The following is a 16,827-nucleotide window of genomic DNA, read 5'->3' as shown; positions in this document are numbered from 1 at the left end:
CCTGAGTGTCCCAGCGGGCTCCCTCCATGAATAGGCCATGCACGTAGGCGCCCTCTCGTGGTGGGCTGCTGAAGTCTTCACGGTTCTTCTTGGTGACATCACATTGCAAAGTCATCTTATCCAGGGGCCACTCATTCTTCCGAGCCATGGACTGCATGATGGCGGTAAGGAAGGACTGTGGGTTGAAGAATCCAGCTAGCCAGACTGCAGATGGTAGAGCAAAGTCACTGGTCCAAGTCTCCAGCTCCTTGATACGGCTGAGAAGGTCCACAAACCATCCGGCCAGGCCAGCCATGGAGGGATAGGCTCTCTTAGTCCAGGACTCTGGCACTTGGTCCAGGTAAATGGCATTCTGTAGATTCTCCATGTCACTAGTCATCGTCAGCTCGCCCTGCGGAACAAACACAATTATGAGAGAAGGACTGGGTGGGCTGGTGGTGTATGGATGGATGAGGATGACTGGGTGGGTCGGTGGTGTTTGGATGGATTGATGGATGACTGGGTGGGTCGGTGGTGTTCTGCCTGCAGACTGCTCCCAGTAATCGCCCGTGATAAGCATAGCTGTGTCTAGTTGCTGGGTGCGCACTCACATTGAATTACTGGATCTCGACCTTGGCTTGTATTTGACCATTCTTGTCTGCTGTTACTAACCCTTGCTTTGATTCCTGGACACTCATTACCTGCTGCCTGGACCGACCTCTGCTTGTTAACTGGATACTCTTGCATACTACCTGGACCGACCATTGCTTGTTACTGGACACTCTAGTTATACCTGGACTAATCCTTGCTTGTTGCTAGAATAACCTTGCATGAGGACCTTGCATGAACTCTCTCACCTGTAGCCTGGATCATTCACTGCCTGCTCCTGAATCATCTGTTATTACTGGCAATCAATGCTGAGAGCCTCATCCTCCTGATTTAAGGTAATAGCCCTGTGTGATACTTATGAACTATTGAACTGTGTTACTTGCCTCAGAGGGGTTCTGGTGGGTTATTGTCCTCTCTACTACAGTCTGTATGGCTTGCATGTTAAAAGGGAACCTAAACTGAAAAGGATATGGATTTTTATTTTTAAAATAATACCAGTTGCCTGACTCTCCTGCTGATCCTGTGTCCCGAATACTTTTAGCCACGGCCCCTCAACAAGCATGCAGATCAGGTGCTCTGACTGAAGTCAGACTGGATTAACTACATGCTTGTTTCAGGTGTGTGATTCAGCCACTACTGCAGCCAAAGATCAGCAGGACTGCCAGGCCTCTCAGTTTAGGTTCCCTTTAAGACCTGGGGGTAACCGTAGTCAGGAGACAGTGTCCTGTTCATGCGGGGGCTTGTCTATAGGTGAAGACCGTGGGCTGTGCTCAGAGCCGTGGCACTAGATTGGGGAATAGAGACTGATTGGGGACATAACCTGTCAGGCCTTACATATATGTACTTGTTCTTTTATCTGGGAAAACGCAACTGGTTGAAAGAAGAATAATACAGAATGATTAATGATAACTTTTCAGCTGTCCCCTGTGCCCGGCTGAAGGATTAGCTTCAAACCTGCACACAGGAGCGTAGCAATAGGGGGTGCAGAGGTTGCAACTGCATCGGGGCCCCGAAGGGCCCTCCCTTAACTGCAGTATTAGCTCTCTAGTGGTCCTGTGCTCATAATAATCACTTCTATAGATGCTTTGAATAGTGGTAATCATTAACAAACTGTCCCCCAACCCCTTCTTGTGCCTCTGACACTGTAGTTGCCATTGGCAGGTTTTGGTGCGCCGTATCAATTGTTATGTATAGAGTGCTTGGGGGGGCCCCATTGTAAAACTTGCATCGGGGCCCACAGATCCTTAGCTACGCCACTGCCTGCACACAGCAGTAGATCACAGAAAAACAAACATCTCTGAAAGTACACAGTGTGAGAACCAAGCTGGTAATTTGTACACTGACATCCAAGCGGTAAAATGGGCTCCGCACAGACTGGCGCCCCGGGGGCAACTAGGGAGTCGACTGTGCCTGATAAAATCAGTAGTAGGCTGCACAAATATCAGTGGAGGCAGTTTGTAGTGGCACATATATCTGCGCAGGGGGGTAGGTGAGTGTTCGGCATTGGTAGAGATTACTGTGAGAAGACTGTTAGGTGATGGTAAAATATTGGTAAAAATTACCAATCTTTTACCATCAGAATTATCCAATGCTCAATAGTAAAATACTAGACAAGAGGTGTTCAGAGAGTTTCCATACTAGAAATGGACATGGTGCTTTGCAAGGAGGCGGAGGCTACATCACTCCTCCCCTGATGACAACCATAGGAGCTGGTAAAAAAAAGCTGAGGGGGACCCCAAACCTCTCTGCTCATTACATAGGTGGAAATGAGGCTTTGGTGGAAGGGGGGCAGTGTTGGCATAGTTATGGGGCAGGCATCATACAGTGTTTGTTTTTCTGCTTTCCACAGAACTTAGTATATTCCGCTTTATGGATCATTTCCTGTTCATACTTGTGCTTAACCCTAAGTTGTTTGAGAGAGCGCTGCTTACTGCCACATTACTGAACCACAAGGTTCTCCATGACAATACTCCAGAAATGTCTCAGAATCAGATCTTCCCCTGAGGTTATGACTGGTCCCCAGAGGTGGCTCCCCCTGCTGGAGAGGGGCACACACAGCTGTGAATGGAATGCTTACCTTCAGGCCCAGGTTCAGCTCCTTCAGTGAACGTTTAATCTCACTGGTCAGCATGTTCATCCGCTCGCACTCCTGGAAGGCCACTACGATGTACGGCGTCCTCTCCTCCACCTTTCCCATCAGCTCAAGAATATTGAATTCCTCAGGAAGCTTCTCCAGAATCTCATCCAATGTGGCCTTTACCTGGAAAAGGACATCATCATCAGCACAGCTCCACAAAACCCCTCCAAATCCCTGTGTCCTCTGCCCCAAATAAGGCTTTATCCAACTCCCAAATCCCCAAGTACCCTGCTCCAGACAAAGCACCACCCCCTCCAGTCCCCGTACTCCTGCCCCAGACAAAGCACCACCTCCTTCAGTCCCCGCACCTCCTGCTTCAGACAAAGCACCAGTCCCCGCACTCCCTGCCCCAGCCAAAGCACCCCCCCTCCAGTTCCTGCACCTCCTACCCCAGACAAAGCACCACTCCCTCCAGTCCCCGCACTTCCTGCTCCAGACAAAGCACCACCCCTCCAGTCCCCGCACTCCTTGCTCCAGACAAAGCACCACCCCCTCCAGTCCCCGCAACCCCTGCTCCAGACAAAGCACCACCCCTTCCACTCCCCGCACCTCCTGCCCCAGAGAAAGCACCCCCCCCTCCAGTCCCCGCAACCCCTGCTCCAGACAAAGCACCACCCCCTCCAGTCCCCGCACCTCCTGCCCCAGACAAAGCACCACCCCCTCCAGTCCCCGCAACCCCTGCTCCAGCCAAAGTACCACCCCCTCCAGTCCCCGCACCTCCTGCCCCAGACAAAGCACCACCCCCTCCAGTCCCAGCACCCCTGCTTCAGACAAAGCATTACCCCCTCCTGTCCCCACATCCTTTGCCCCAAAGCACCACCCCCTCCAGTCCCCGCACCTCCTGCCTCAGACAAAGCACCAGTCCCCGCACTCCCTGCCCCAGACAAAGTACCACCCCCTCCAGTCCCTGCACCTCCTACCCCAGACAAAGCACCACTCCCTCCAGTCCCCGCAATCCCTGCTCCAGACAAAGCACCCCCCCCCTCCAGTCCCCGCACCTACTGCTCCAGACAAAGCACCACCCCCTCCAGTCCCCACACCTCCTGCTCCAGACAAAGCACCACCCCCTCCAGTCCCCGCACCTCCTGCCCCAGACAAAGCACCACCCCCTCCAGTCCCCACACCCCCTGCTCCAGACAAAGCATCACCCTCTTCAGTCCCCGCACCCCCTGCCCCAGACAAAGCACCACCCCCTCCAGTCCCCTCACCCCTGCCCCAACAAACAGAGCACAGCTCTCCCTCCAATCCCTCATATGTATCATTTAAATTTTCAGGTTACAAAAATTATAAATGTCTGAAAGTTCATTATAGTAAGTACCCCTGATGCAGCAGAACTGCCACAGGTGCAGGAGTGCCCCGGGTGCAGCAGAAGTGGGTGCAGCAGGAGTGCCCCGATGCAGCAAAACTACACTGGGTGCAGCAGAAGTGCCTCCGGGTGCAGCAGGAATGCCCCCGGGTGCAGAAAAACTACACTGGGCGCAGCAGAAGTGTGGTGCTGTACAGAGGCTCTCTGACCTTCATCCAGGCACACCTGACCTTCATGTAAGAGGCCAATAAACCCTGGCGGTTAATCTTCACGACTCTATTACACAGCACAAAGGAGCCATTAGCTGTAAACAGAGATTCATTATCCTGCAGACTGGCTAACCTCATCGCTGGGAGAGCGGCTATTACATGCAGTATTGTAACTAAGGATGCAACAGATCATTGGCCTGGAAACCTCTCCTGCCCAGACGATGGAACAAGCCCGGCTCAGCACCATCCAATCTACAGGCAGAATACAAAGCATGGGTGCTGCAGCATCCCAGCAATGTACACAACTGCTTCTAGCTGGAAAACACATGCCCGCCCTATAACCAGGGGCACAACTAGAAATCACTGGGACCCATGCTTTTGATGTCCCCAAAACAAAACAAAAAAACCTGAAATTGTAAAGGCAGGCCAGGCAGAATATTAAAGTGAACCTCCGGACTAAAAATCTACTCAGCAGAACTGAAAAGGTTTGGTGTTTCTTTAACACACAGCATCAAAACTTTGTTTTTCTTACCAAAGCATCATTTTTAGCTGCATTTTTACCTAAGCTCCACCCATCAAAGAAAATTCCCTGGGTTTTTTTTCCCTGATGCTGTGCAGAGCATGATGGGATTTCCTATGTTGTTATTCACGTTGCCTAGCAACTGGGAGAGGTGATCAGGACACAGGAAAGTTGGAACTGTGTCTCATGCTCCCTGTCACCTCCTTTCACCCAAAAAGATGGCTGCCCTCATGAAATCAAACATTTGCCTGTTCTTTTAAAACAGGGTGGGTAAGAGATTATATTACCCATCTATTTTAATTAACATAACTAATGTAACTTAACCCCCCTGGCGGTATGAAAAATTCCGCCAGGGGGCAGCGCAGCAGTTTTTTTTATTTTTTATTTTTTTAAATCATGTAGCGAGCCCAGGGCTCGCTACATGATAGCCGCTGCTCAGCGGCATCCCCCCGCCCGCTTCGATCGCCTTCGGCGATCTCCGATCAGGAAATCCCGTTCAAAGAACGGGATTTCCTGGAGGGCTTCCCCCGTCGCCATGGCGACGGGGCGGGATGACATCACCGACGTCAGCGATGTCGGGACGTCATTGGGAGTCCCGAACCACCCCTCGGCGCTGCCTGGCACTGATTGGCTAGGCAGCGCACGAGGTCTGGGGGGGGGGGGGGGGGCGCGCGCCGCATCAGATAGCGGCGATCGGGCGGGGGCCGGCAGCGATCAGAGTGCTGGCGCAGCTAGCATAGTGCTAGCTGCGTCCAGCAAAAAAAAAAATTATGAAAATCGGCCCAGCAGGGCCTGAGCGGCACCCTCCAGCGGCTTACCCCGTGTCCAGCACGGGGTTACCGCTAAGGAGGTTAATGACAGTATGTTTGTTTAGGCTGGAGTTCCTCTTTAACAAATACCTATATATGTTACGGCCAGAAACCGAAGTCCGGCAATGTCGGGTTCTGGCCGGTCACAACGCGAAGTGGCCGCCTGATGTGGCCAATATAAGAAATGCTACAGAATTTCGGACGGCCAGAACACGTTCTGACTAAATGTGGCCGGCCAAGTCCCGAAGCTCACCTCTTGGGAAGTGCTGTCCCGCTCTCCGTTCACTGCAAGTCAATTCCCCGCTAGTCTCCCGTCTGCTCGTCCAATTCCCCATTCGTCTGCCTGCAAATTGTGACTTCTGCCCGTCCAATTCTCCATTCGTCTGCCTGCAAGTTGTGCCGCTGTCCCCCGCTTTTCAATTCCCCGTTTGTCTCCCGTCTGCACGTCCAATTCCGCGTTCATCCAATTCCGCCTCCTGTCTGCTCTGCAAGTACATCACTGCTCCCCGCCGCTTTCCGCCTTGTTTCTCAGGACCCAGGGATGCCTTTCCTGCTGCTGTTTTGCCGACGAAATAGCACTTTCATTCCTTCTCTCCATCTTCTTCCTGCCGGCTTCTTCCTCCGCCTGTATGTATTTAGCGAGTTTAGCCTGTCTAATTCCTCCTCATCTGTGACTAATCAAAGTTGTAATTTGATCTCTTCCCTGTGTCACCTGACTGCCATGGCAGATAAGCTAATTCGAAAGCACAGGATGTTAACAATATGTCTGCTTCCATGAAAGCAGGACGTAGCCACACTGCAGATTTATTGCAGGATTTGTATCAGGTGAAACAAAGAAATGCTTTTCTTTATATGCTGTATCTTTCAGAGCAGAGGGGAAGTTCCGAGTGCCATTCATGGTGACCGGACAGGACCCGGGATGTTCTGGGATTTGTGCATTTTGGACTTTGGCCATTTCTAGAACTGGCCGGCCAATGTCAGAAATTTCCAGCATTTTGGACTTTGGCCGACGTCAAATCGGCCAGTTCTAGAAACAATCGTGGTTGGGGTGTCTTGGCACCCTATGGGAAAAAAAAGATACAGGAGACAAAAAAGGGAGCCCGATAGTGCAGTATGTCAATAGTAGGTGTGTGGAGAAATCAATTGATTGAAAGGGCTACTCACAAAGGAGGGTTGCAAGGGGCAACCGACCACAGGAAGCAGGTGGAGACCATAAACCCGACTCCACTCGGGGTGGTCCTGGACAGACCTGGTTGCGGTCGCTTTCTTAGATGAAAAAGGATGCACAAAACATTAACCGGGGTAAAACAACGGGTGTTCTGTCACCACCCCTCGGACAAACATGTAGGGGGGTATAACTATGCACAATAAGGGAAAGAGGCGCCCTGATTTGAATAAAAGCTTTTAAAACCAGTTTAAAAACGAAAAAGAAAAATGAGGTATCTTACCTCAATGACGAAATCTCTGTAAACTTACAAAAGATTTTTATTTGAGCACAGGCAACGCGTTTCGCGGGTCTGAGCCCGCTTCCTCAGGCCAATACAGTGCCAAATGACAGAAATCATGTAGCATAGGCTCCCTATGCTACATGATTTCTGTCATTTGGCACTGTATTGGCCTGAGGAAGCGGGCTCAGACCCGCGAAACGCGTTGCCTGTGCTCAAATAAAAATCTTTTGTAAGTTTACAGAGATTTCGTCATTGAGGTAAGATACCTCATTTTTCTTTTTCGTTTTTAAACTGGTTTTTTAAAAGCTTTTATTCAAATCAGGGCGCCTCTTTCCCTTATTGTGCGCAGTTCTAGAAACGGCCGGCCAATTCTAGAATTGGACGATTTCTGGTTTTGGCCGTAACATATACAAAAAAACAGTACAGGAAGCCAGGTATAGGTTCCCCAGTATAGGAGTCCAACCACTCCACTGCTAATTGTGCAGCTAATACAGAAACATATGCCAACCCCTATATATTTTACATATGTATAGCTCTGTAAGGTTTGCCATACGTATATATTATTTAGCATTGCAGACTTGCAGCTCGGGTAATATTACTGTAGCAGTTAGTTACCATAGTTACCATACAGCTTGCTTTCTCTGTCAGTGGAGTGGTAGGACACCCCCCACCCCACCAGCTGTAGCCTATCAGTGTTTATTAGTGTGAAGTGAAGGATTATGGGGGGTGCTTGCCATAGGTTGGGGCAAAGCAGGAAAAAATGGGGCAGGAGCCCTTTCGGAACAAATGGAACCTATTGTAAAAGCCTTCATTAGCAGCAAAGGAAGGTGCGGCCGTATCGGGCACCAAAATTCACCTTTTGTTTTTGCCGCAAATCGCAACTTTGCCGTGGGGGGGAGTAAAGTTTTGGGCCTATAAGGGATCTGCCTGTAAACAATGAAAGTGCCTCCGAGACCAAGGCAGAGTCTGTCACTTCCGGGTCTCGTCGCTTGTTCTCCGCTGCCGGCCCTGCCGGTGACTCACGGTCCGCACACGCTGATAGGCGGAGGACGCGTTCACAGTACACCCTCCGCAAAGGTAAACAGAAGTCAGCTGACCCGCTCAGCTGACTAGAGCGGGGTCAGCTTATCTGACAGGGCCTTGCTGTGTGATTGGTTGTGCAGAAGGTGGTCGGCCACTGATTGGAGAATAATTGATATTTAAATGTGCAGAGTGCTCCCAGTCATCGCTCGTGATAAGCATGGCTGTGGCTAGTTGCTGGGTGTGCACTCCTGAACTCTGTTACCTGGATATTGACCTCGGCTTGTATTTGACTACTCTTCTCTGTTGTGATCAACCTTTGTTTGCTTCCTGGATTCCCTTGTCTGCTGCCTGGACCGACTACTGCCTGTTACTGGATACCCCTTGTTTGCCCTCTGGACCAACCACTGCTTGTTTACTGGACACCCCTTTTTTGCCGCCTAGACTAACCGTTGCCTGGATATTGGATACTTCTTGCATGTAACTAATCTGGACGATAAGTATACGCTTACCAATTCCCATCTTGACTACAGTTGCATATATACTATACTCATACTGCCTAAACCATCTTTGCTACTGGAACCACTTCACATACAAATTTATCTGAACTTCATTATACCTGGAACCATTATCATCTGATAAACATCTTGCTTGCATCTGGACCATCTACCATTCCACACAAACTGTATGTCATCTGGAATATCTACTGCATAATGTTGCATGAGATTGCCTGGACTGCTGCTTCCAGTTGCTTATTGCATGTGGGCTCATATGCCTGTTCATCATCTCCACCTCCATTGACAAACCACGCTGATAGCTTCATCCTTCTGAACCAAGGTAATAACCCTAAATGATACTACTGAATTAGCCTTAGTAGTGGCCTGGTGTGTATCGGTTGTCCACATCAGCTGGTGTACCTAGCTCGCCTAAGTCCTTGTTAGGGCCAGCTAGTGTTGTGCCAGGTAGGGACAGGTTAGGCGTCTGCTAGTGGTGTGCCAGGCAGGGACAGGCTAGGGCCAGCTAGTGGTGTGCCAGGCAGGGAAAGGTTAGGCGTCAGCTAGTGGTGTGCCAGGCAGGGAAAGGTTAGGCGTCAGCTAGTGGTGTGCCAGGCAGGGACAGGTTAGGGCCAGCTAGTGATGTGCCAGGCAGGGACAGGTTAGGCGTCAGCTAGTAGTGTGCCAGGCAGGGACAGGTTAGGCGTCAGCTAGCGGTGTGCCAGGCAGGGACAGGTTAGGCGTCAGCTAGCGGTGTGCCAGGCAGGGAAAGGTTAGAGCCAACTAGCGGTGTGCCAGGCAGGGACAGGTTAGGCGTCAGCTAGCGGTGTGCCAGGCAGGGAAAGGTTAGAGCCAGCTAGCGGTGTGCCAGGCAGGGACAGGTTAGGCGTCCGCTAGCAGTGTGCCAGGCAGGGGCAGGTTAGGCGTCAGCTAGCGGTGTGCCAGGCAGGGACAGGTTAGGAGTCAGCTAGCGGTGTGCCAGTCAGGGACAGGTTAGGCGTCAGCTAGCGGTGTGCCAGGCAGGGACAGGTTAGGCGTCAGCTAGCGGTGTGCCAGGCAGGGAAAAGTTAGGTGTCTGCTAGCGGTGTGCCAGGCAGGCAAAAGTTAGGCGTTAGCTAGCGGTGTGCCAGGCAGGGAAAGGTTAGGTGTCCGCTAGCGGTGTGCCAGGCAGGGACAGGTTAGGCGTCAGCTACTGGTGTGCCAGGCAGGGACAGGCTAGGGCCAGCTAGTGGTGTGCCAGGCAGGGAAAGGTTAGGCGTCAGCTAGTGGTGTGCCAGGCAGGGAAAGGTTAGGCGTCAGCTAGTGGTGTGCCAGGCAGGGACAGGTTAGGGTCAGCTAGCGGTGTGCCAGGCAGGGGCAGGTTAGGCGTCAGCTAGCGGTGTGCCAGGCAGGGGCAGGTTAGGGTCAGCTAGCGGTGTGCCAGGCAGGGGCAGGTTAGGCGTCAGCTAGCGGTGTGCCAGGCAGGGGCAGGTTAGGCGTCAGCTAGCGGTGTGCCAGGCAGGGGCAGGTTAGGCGTCAGCTAGCGGTGTGCCAGGCAGGGGCAGGTTAGGCGTCAGCTAGCGGTGTGCCAGGCAGGGGCAGGTTAGGGTCAGCTAGCGGTGTGCCAGGCAGGGGCAGGTTAGGGCCAGCTAGCGGTGTGCCAGGCAGGGACAGGTTAGGGCCAGCTAGCGGTGTGCCAGGCAGGGACAGGTTAGGCGTCAGCTAGCGGTGTGCCAGGCAGGGGCAGGTTAGGCGTCAGCTAGCGGTGTGCCAGGCAGGGAAAGGTTAGAGCCAGCTAGCGGTGTGCCAGGCAGGGACAGGTTAGGCGTCAGCTAGCGGTGTGCCAGGCAGGGACAGGTTAGGCGTCAGCTACTGGTGTGCCAGGCAGGGACAGGTTAGGCGTCCGCTAGCAGTGTGCCAGGCAGGGACTGGTTAGGCGTCCGCTAGCAGTGTGCCAGGCAGGGGCAGGTTAGGCGTCAGCTAGCGGTGTGCCAGGCAGGGAAAGGTTAGAGCCAGCTAGCGGTGTGCCAGGCAGGGACAGGTTAGGCGTCAGCTAGCGGTGTGCCAGGCAGGGACAGGTTAGGCGTCAGCTAGCGGTGTGCCAGTCAGGGACAGGTTAGGCGTCAGCTAGCGGTGTGCCAGTCAGGGACAGGTTAGGCGTCAGCTAGCGGTGTGCCAGGCAGGGAAAGGTTAGAGCCAGCTAGCGGTGTGCCAGGCAGGGACAGGTTAGGCGTCAGCTAGCGGTGTGCCAGGCAGGGACAGGTTAGGCGTCAGCTAGCGGTGTGCCAGTCAGGGACAGGTTAGGCGTCAGCTAGCGGTGTGCCAGTCAGGGACAGGTTAGGCGTCAGCTAGCGGTGTGCCAGGCAGGGAAAGGTTAGAGCCAGCTAGCGGTGTGCCAGGCAGGGACAGGTTAGGCGTCAGCTAGCGGTGTGCCAGGCAGGGACAGGTTAGGCGTCAGCTAGCGGTGTGCCAGGCAGGGAAAAGTTAGGCGTCAGCTAGCGGTGTGCCAGGCAGGGAAAAGTTAGGCGTCAGCTAGCGGTGTGCCAGGCAGGGAAAAGTTAGGCGTCAGCTAGCGGTGTGCCAGGCAGGGAAAAGTTAGGCGTCAGCTAGCGGTGTGCCAGGCAGGGAAAAGTTAGGCGTCTGCTAGCGGTGTGCCAGGCAGGGAAAAGTTAGGCCTCCGCTAGCGGTGTGCCAGGCAGGGACAGGTTAGGCGTCCGCTGGCGGTGTGCCAGGCAGGGGCAGGTTAGGCGTCAGCTAGCGGTGTGCCAGGCAGGGGCAGGTTAGGGCCAGCTAGGGGCAGGTTAGGGCCAGCTAGTGGTGTGCCAGGCAGGGGCAGGTTAGGCGTAGCTAGCGGTGTGCCAGGCAGGGACAGGTTAGGGTCAGCTAGCGGTGTGCCAGGCAGGGGCAGGTTAGGCGTCAGCTAGCGGTGTGCCAGGCTGGGAAAAGTTAGGTGTCCGCTAGCGGTGTGCTAGGCAGGGGCAGGTTAGGCGTCAGCTAGCGGTGTGCCAGGCTGGGAAAAGTTAGGTGTCCGCTAGCGGTGTGCTAGGCAGGGACAGGTTAGGCGTCAGCTAGCGGTGTGCCAGGCAGGGAAAGGTTAAGGTCAGCTAGTGGTGTGCCAGGCAGGGACAGGTTAGGGCCAGCTAGCGGTGTGCCAGGCAGGGAAAGGTTAGGCGTCAGCTAGCGGTGTGCTAGGCAGGGACAGGTTAGGCGTCAGCTAGCGGTGTGCCAGGCAGGGAAAGGTTAAGGTCAGCTAGTGGTGTGCCAGGCAGGGACAGGTTAGGGCCAGCTAGTGGTGTGCCAGGCAGGGGCAGGTTAGGCGTCAGCTAGCGGTGTGCCAGACAGGGACAGGTTAGGCGTCAGCTAGCGGTGTGCCAGGCAGGGACAGGTTAGGCGTCAGCTAGCGGTGTGCCAGGCAGGGAAAAGTTAGGCGTCAGCTAGCGGTGTGCCAGGCAGGGAAAAGTTAGGCGTCTGCTAGCGGTGTGCCAGGCAGGGAAAAGTTAGGCGTCAGCTAGCGGTGTGCCAGGCAGGGAAAAGTTAGGCGTCTGCTAGCGGTGTGCCAGGCAGGGAAAAGTTAGGTGTCTGCTAGCGGTGTGCCAGGCAGGGAAAGGTTAGGCGTCAGCTACTGGTGTGCCAGGCAGGGACAGGTTAGGCGTCAGCTGGCGGTGTGCCAGGCAGGGACAGGTTAGGCGTCCGCTGGCGGTGTGCCAGGCAGGGACAGGTTAGGGTCAGCTAGCGGTGTGCCAGGGAGGGGCAGGTTAGGCGTCAGCTAGCGGTGTGCCAGGCAGGGGCAGGTTAGGGTCAGCTAGCGGTGTGCCAGGCAGGGGCAGGTTAGGGCCAGCTAGCGGTGTGCCAGGCAGGGAAAGGTTAGAGCCAGCTAGCGGTGTGCCAGGCAGGGACAGGTTAGGCGTCAGCTAGCGGTGTGCCAGGCAGGGAAAGGTTAGAGCCAGCTAGCGGTGTGCCAGGCAGGGGCAGGTTAGGGTCAGCTAGTGGTGTGCCAGGCAGGGGCAGGTTAGGGCCAGCTAGTGGTGTGCCAGGCAGGGGCAGGTTAGGCGTCAGCTAGCGGTGTGCCAGACAGGGACAGGTTAGGGCCAGCTAGTGGTGTGCCAGGCAGGGGCAGGTTAGGCGTCAGCTAGCGGTGTGCCAGACAGGGACAGGTTAGGGCCAGCTAGTGGTGTGCCAGGCAGGGGCAGGTTAGGCGTCAGCTAGCGGTGTGCCAGGCAGGGAAAGGTTAGAGCCAGCTAGCGGTGTGCCAGGCAGGGACAGGTTAGGCGTCAGCTAGCGGTGTGCCAGGCAGGGACAGGTTAGGCGTCAGCTAGCGGTGTGCCAGGCAGGGACAGGTTAGGCGGCAGCTAGCGGTGTGCCAGGCAGGGACAGGTTAGGCGGCAGCTAGCGGTGTGCCAGGCAGGGAAAGGTTAGGCGTCAGCTAGCGGTGTGCCAGGCAGGGGCAGGTTAGGGCCAGCTAGCGGTGTGCCAGGCAGGGAAAGGTTAGAGCCAGCTAGCGGTGTGCCAGGCAGGGACAGGTTAGGCGTCAGCTAGCGGTGTGCCAGGCAGGGAAAGGTTAGAGCCAGCTAGCGGTGTGCCAGGCAGGGAAAGGTTAGAGCCAGCTAGCGGTGTGCCAGGCAGGGACAGGTTAGGCGTCAGCTAGTGGTGTGCCAGGCAGGGACAGGTTAGGCGTCAGCTAGCGGTGTGCCAGGCAGGGGCAGGTTAGGGCCAGCTAGCGGTGTGCCAGGCAGGGGCAGGTTAGGGCCAGCTAGCGGTGTGCCAGGCAGGGAAAGGTTAGAGCCAGCTAGCGGTGTGCCAGGCAGGGACAGGTTAGGCGTCAGCTAGCGGTGTGCCAGGCAGGGACAGGTTAGGCGTCAGCTAGCGGTGTGCCAGGCAGGGACAGGTTAGGCGTCAGCTAGCGGTGTGCCAGGCAGGGAAAGGTTAGAGCCAGCTAGCGGTGTGCCAGGCAGGGACAGGTTAGGCGTCAGCTAGCGGTGTGCCAGGCAGGGACAGGTTAGGCGTCAGCTAGCGGTGTGCCAGGCAGGGACAGGTTAGGCGTCAGCTAGCGGTGTGCCAGGCAGGGACAGGTTAGGCGTCAGCTAGCGGTGTGCCAGGCAGGGACAGGTTAGGCGTCAGCTAGCGGTGTGCCAGGCAGGGACAGGTTAGGCGTCAGCTAGCGGTGTGCCAGGCAGGGAAAAGTTAGGCGTCAGCTAGCGGTGTGCCAGGCAGGGAAAAGTTAGGCGTCTGCTAGCGGTGTGCCAGGCAGGGAAAGGTTAGGCGTCAGCTAGCGGTGTGCCAGGCAGGGAAAAGTTAGGCGTCTGCTAGCGGTGTGCCAGGCAGGGAAAGGTTAGGCGTCAGCTAGCGGTGTGCCAGGCAGGGAAAAGTTAGGCGTCTGCTAGCGGTGTGCCAGGCAGGGAAAGGTTAGGCGTCAGCTAGCGGTGTGCCAGGCAGGGACAGGTTAGGCGTCAGCTACTGGTGTGCCAGGCAGGGAAAGGTTAGGCGTCAGCTAGCGGTGTGCCAGGCAGGGGCAGGTTAGGCGTCAGCTAGCGGTGTGCCAGGCAGGGAAAGGTTAGGCTTCAGCTGGCGGTGTACAGGGCAGGGACAGGTTAGACGTCAGTTGGCGGTGTGCCAGGCAGGAAAAGGTTAGGCTTCAGCTGGCGGTGTGCAGGGCAGGGACAGGTTAGACGTCAGTTGGCGGTGTGCAGGGCAGGGACAGGTGAAGACGTCAGTTGGCGGTGTGCCGGGCAGGGAAAGGTTAGGCGTCAGCTGGCGGTGTGCCGGGCAGGGAAAGGTTAGGCGTCAGCTGGCGGTGTGCCGGGCAGGGACAGGTTAGGAGTCAGCTGGTGGTGTGCCGGGCAGGGACAGGTTAGGAGTCAGCTGGTGGTGTGCCAGGCAGGGACAGGTTAGGGCCAGCTGGTGGTGTGCCAGGCAGGGACAGGTTAGGGCCAGCTGGTGGTGTGCCAGGCAGGGACAGGTTAGGCGTCAGCTGGTGGTGTGCCAGGCAGGGACAGGTTAGGCGTCAGCTGGCGGTGTGCCAGGCAGGGACAGGTTAGGCGTCAGCTGGCGGTGTGCCAGCCAGGGAAAGGTTAGGCATCAGCTGGCGGTGTGCCAGGAAGGGAAAGGTTAGGCTTCAGCTGGCGGTGTGCCAGGAAGGGAAAGGTTAGGCTTCAGCTGGCGGTGTGCAGGGCAGGGACAGGTTAGGCGTCAGCTGGCGGTGTGCCAGGAAGGGAAGGGTTAGGCTTCAGCTGGCGGTGTGCAGGGCAGGGACAGGTTAGGCGTCAGTTAACGGTGTGCAGGGCAGGGACAGGTTAGGGTCAGCTAGCGGTGTGCCAGGCAGGGACAGGTTAGGCGTCAGCTGGCGGTGTGCCAGGCAGGGACAGGTTAGGCGTCAGCTGGCGGTGTGCCAGGCAGGGAGAGGTAAGGCCCAGCTAGTAGTGTGCCAGGCAGGGACAGGTTAGGGCCAGCTGGTGGTGTGCCAGGCAGGGACAGGTTAGGGCCAGCTGGTGGTGTGCCAGGCAGGGACAGGTTAGGGCCAGCTGGTGGTGTGCCAGGCAGGGACAGGTTAGGCGTCAGCTGGTGGTGTGCCAGGCAGGGACAGGTTAGCGCCAGCTGGTGGTGTGCCAGGCAGGGACAGGTTAGGTGTCAGCTGGTGGTGTGCCAGGCAGGAACAGGTTAGGTGTCAGCTGGTGGTGTGCCAGGCAGGGACAGGTTAGGTGTCAGCTGGTGGTGTGCCAGGCAGGGACAGGTTAGGGCCAGCTGGTGGTGTGCCAGGCAGGGACAGGTTAGGCGTCAGCTGGCGGTGTGCCAGGCAGGGACAGGTTAGGCGTCAGCTGGCGGTGTGCCAGGCAGGGACAGGTTAGGCGTCAGCTAGCGGTGTGCCAGGCAGGGACAGGTTAGGCGTCAGCTAGCGGTGTGCCAGGCAGGGACAGGTAAGGCGTCAGCTAGTGGTGTGCCAGGCAGGGACAGGTTAGGGCCAGCTAGCGATATGCCAGGCAGGGACAGGTTAGGCGTCAGCTAGTGGTGTGCCAGGCAGGGACAGGTTAGGGCCAGCTGGTGGTGTGCCAGGCAGGGACAGGTTAGGCGTCAGCTAGCGGTGTGCCAGGCAGGGACAGGTTAGGCGTCAGCTAGCGGTGTGCCAGGCAGGGACAGGTAAGGCGTCAGCTAGTGGTGTGCCAGGCAGGGACAGGTTAGGGCCAGCTAGCGATATGCCAGGCAGGGACAGGTTAGGCGTCAGCTAGTGGTGTGCCAGGCAGGGACAGGTTAGGGCCAGCTGGTGGTGTGCCAGGCAGGGACAGGTTAGGCGTCCGTTGGTGGTGTGCCAGGTAGTGACAGGTTAGGGCCAGCTAGCGGTGTGCCAGGCAGGGACAGGTTAGGGCCAGCTAGCGGTGTGCCAGGCAGGGACAAGTTAGGCGTCAGCTACTGGTGTGCCAGGCAGGGGCAGGTTAGGCGTCAGCTAGCGGTGTGCCAAGCAGGGACAGGTTAGGCGTCAGCTAGCGGTGTGCCAAGCAGGGACAGGTTAGGCGTCAGCTAGCGGTGTGCCAGGCAGGGACAGGTAAGGCGTCAGCTAGCGGTGTGCCAGGCAGGGACAGGTTAGGGCCAGCTAGCGATATGCCAGGCAGGGACAGGTTTGGCGACAACTAGTGGTGTGCCAGGCAGGGACAGTTTAGGCGTCAGCTAGTGGCGTGCCAGCCAGGGAAAGCTTAGGCGTCAGCTGGCGGTGTGCCAGGAAGGGAAAGTTTAGGCGTCAGCTAGCGGTGTGCCAGGCAGGGACAGGTTAGGGCCAGCTAGGGGCAGGTTAGGGCCAGCTAGTGGTGTGCCAGGCAGGGGCAGGTTAGGCGTAGCTAGCAGTGTGCCAGGCAGGGACAGGTTAGGGTCAGCTAGCGGTGTGCCAGGCAGGGGCAGGTTAGGCGTCAGCTAGCGGTGTGACAGGCTGGGAAAAGTTAGGTGTCCGCTAGCGGTGTGCTAGGCAGGGGCAGGTTAGGCGTCAGCTAGCGGTGTGACAGGCTGGGAAAAGTTAGGTGTCCGCTAGCGGTGTGCTAGGCAGGGACAGGTTAGGCGTCAGCTAGCGGTGTGCCAGGCAGGGAAAGGTTAAGGTCAGCTAGTGGTGCGCCAGGCAGGGACAGGTTAGGGCCAGCTAGTGGTGTGCCAGGCAGGGGCAGGTTAGGCGTCAGCTAGCGGTGTGCCAGGCAGGGACAGGTTAGGCGTCAGCTAGCGGTGTGCCAGACAGGGACAGGTTAGGCGTCAGCTAGCGGTGTGCCAGGCAGGGAAAAGTTAGGCGTCTGCTAGCGGTGTGCCAGGCAGGGAAAAGTTAGGCGTCAGCTAGTGGTGTGCCAGG

The 16,827-nt window shown here is 56.5% G+C and overlaps 1 protein-coding gene across 4 annotated transcripts in view; it reads right to left on the bottom strand.

The window, feature by feature from the left end:
• Positions 1-16,827, bottom strand: part of DNAH9 (dynein axonemal heavy chain 9) — a 328,292-nt gene that overhangs the window by 9,435 nt on the left and 302,030 nt on the right. For all 4 annotated transcript variants that reach the window (XM_068264551.1, XM_068264553.1, XM_068264552.1 and 1 more), the window contains 2 exons: positions 2,666-2,848; positions 2-391 (listed from right to left, as the gene is read on the bottom strand). In XM_068264551.1, the coding sequence (XP_068120652.1) occupies positions 2-391; positions 2,666-2,848 (573 nt within the window). The remainder of the gene's footprint in view (position 1; positions 392-2,665; positions 2,849-16,827) is intronic.

The sequence above is a fragment of the Hyperolius riggenbachi genome, chromosome 12, assembly GCF_040937935.1.
Source record: "Hyperolius riggenbachi isolate aHypRig1 chromosome 12, aHypRig1.pri, whole genome shotgun sequence".
Taxonomy (NCBI): domain Eukaryota; kingdom Metazoa; phylum Chordata; class Amphibia; order Anura; family Hyperoliidae; genus Hyperolius; species Hyperolius riggenbachi.
Note: the sequence above shows the minus strand (reverse complement) of the source record. Positions and strands in the feature narration are given on the sequence as shown.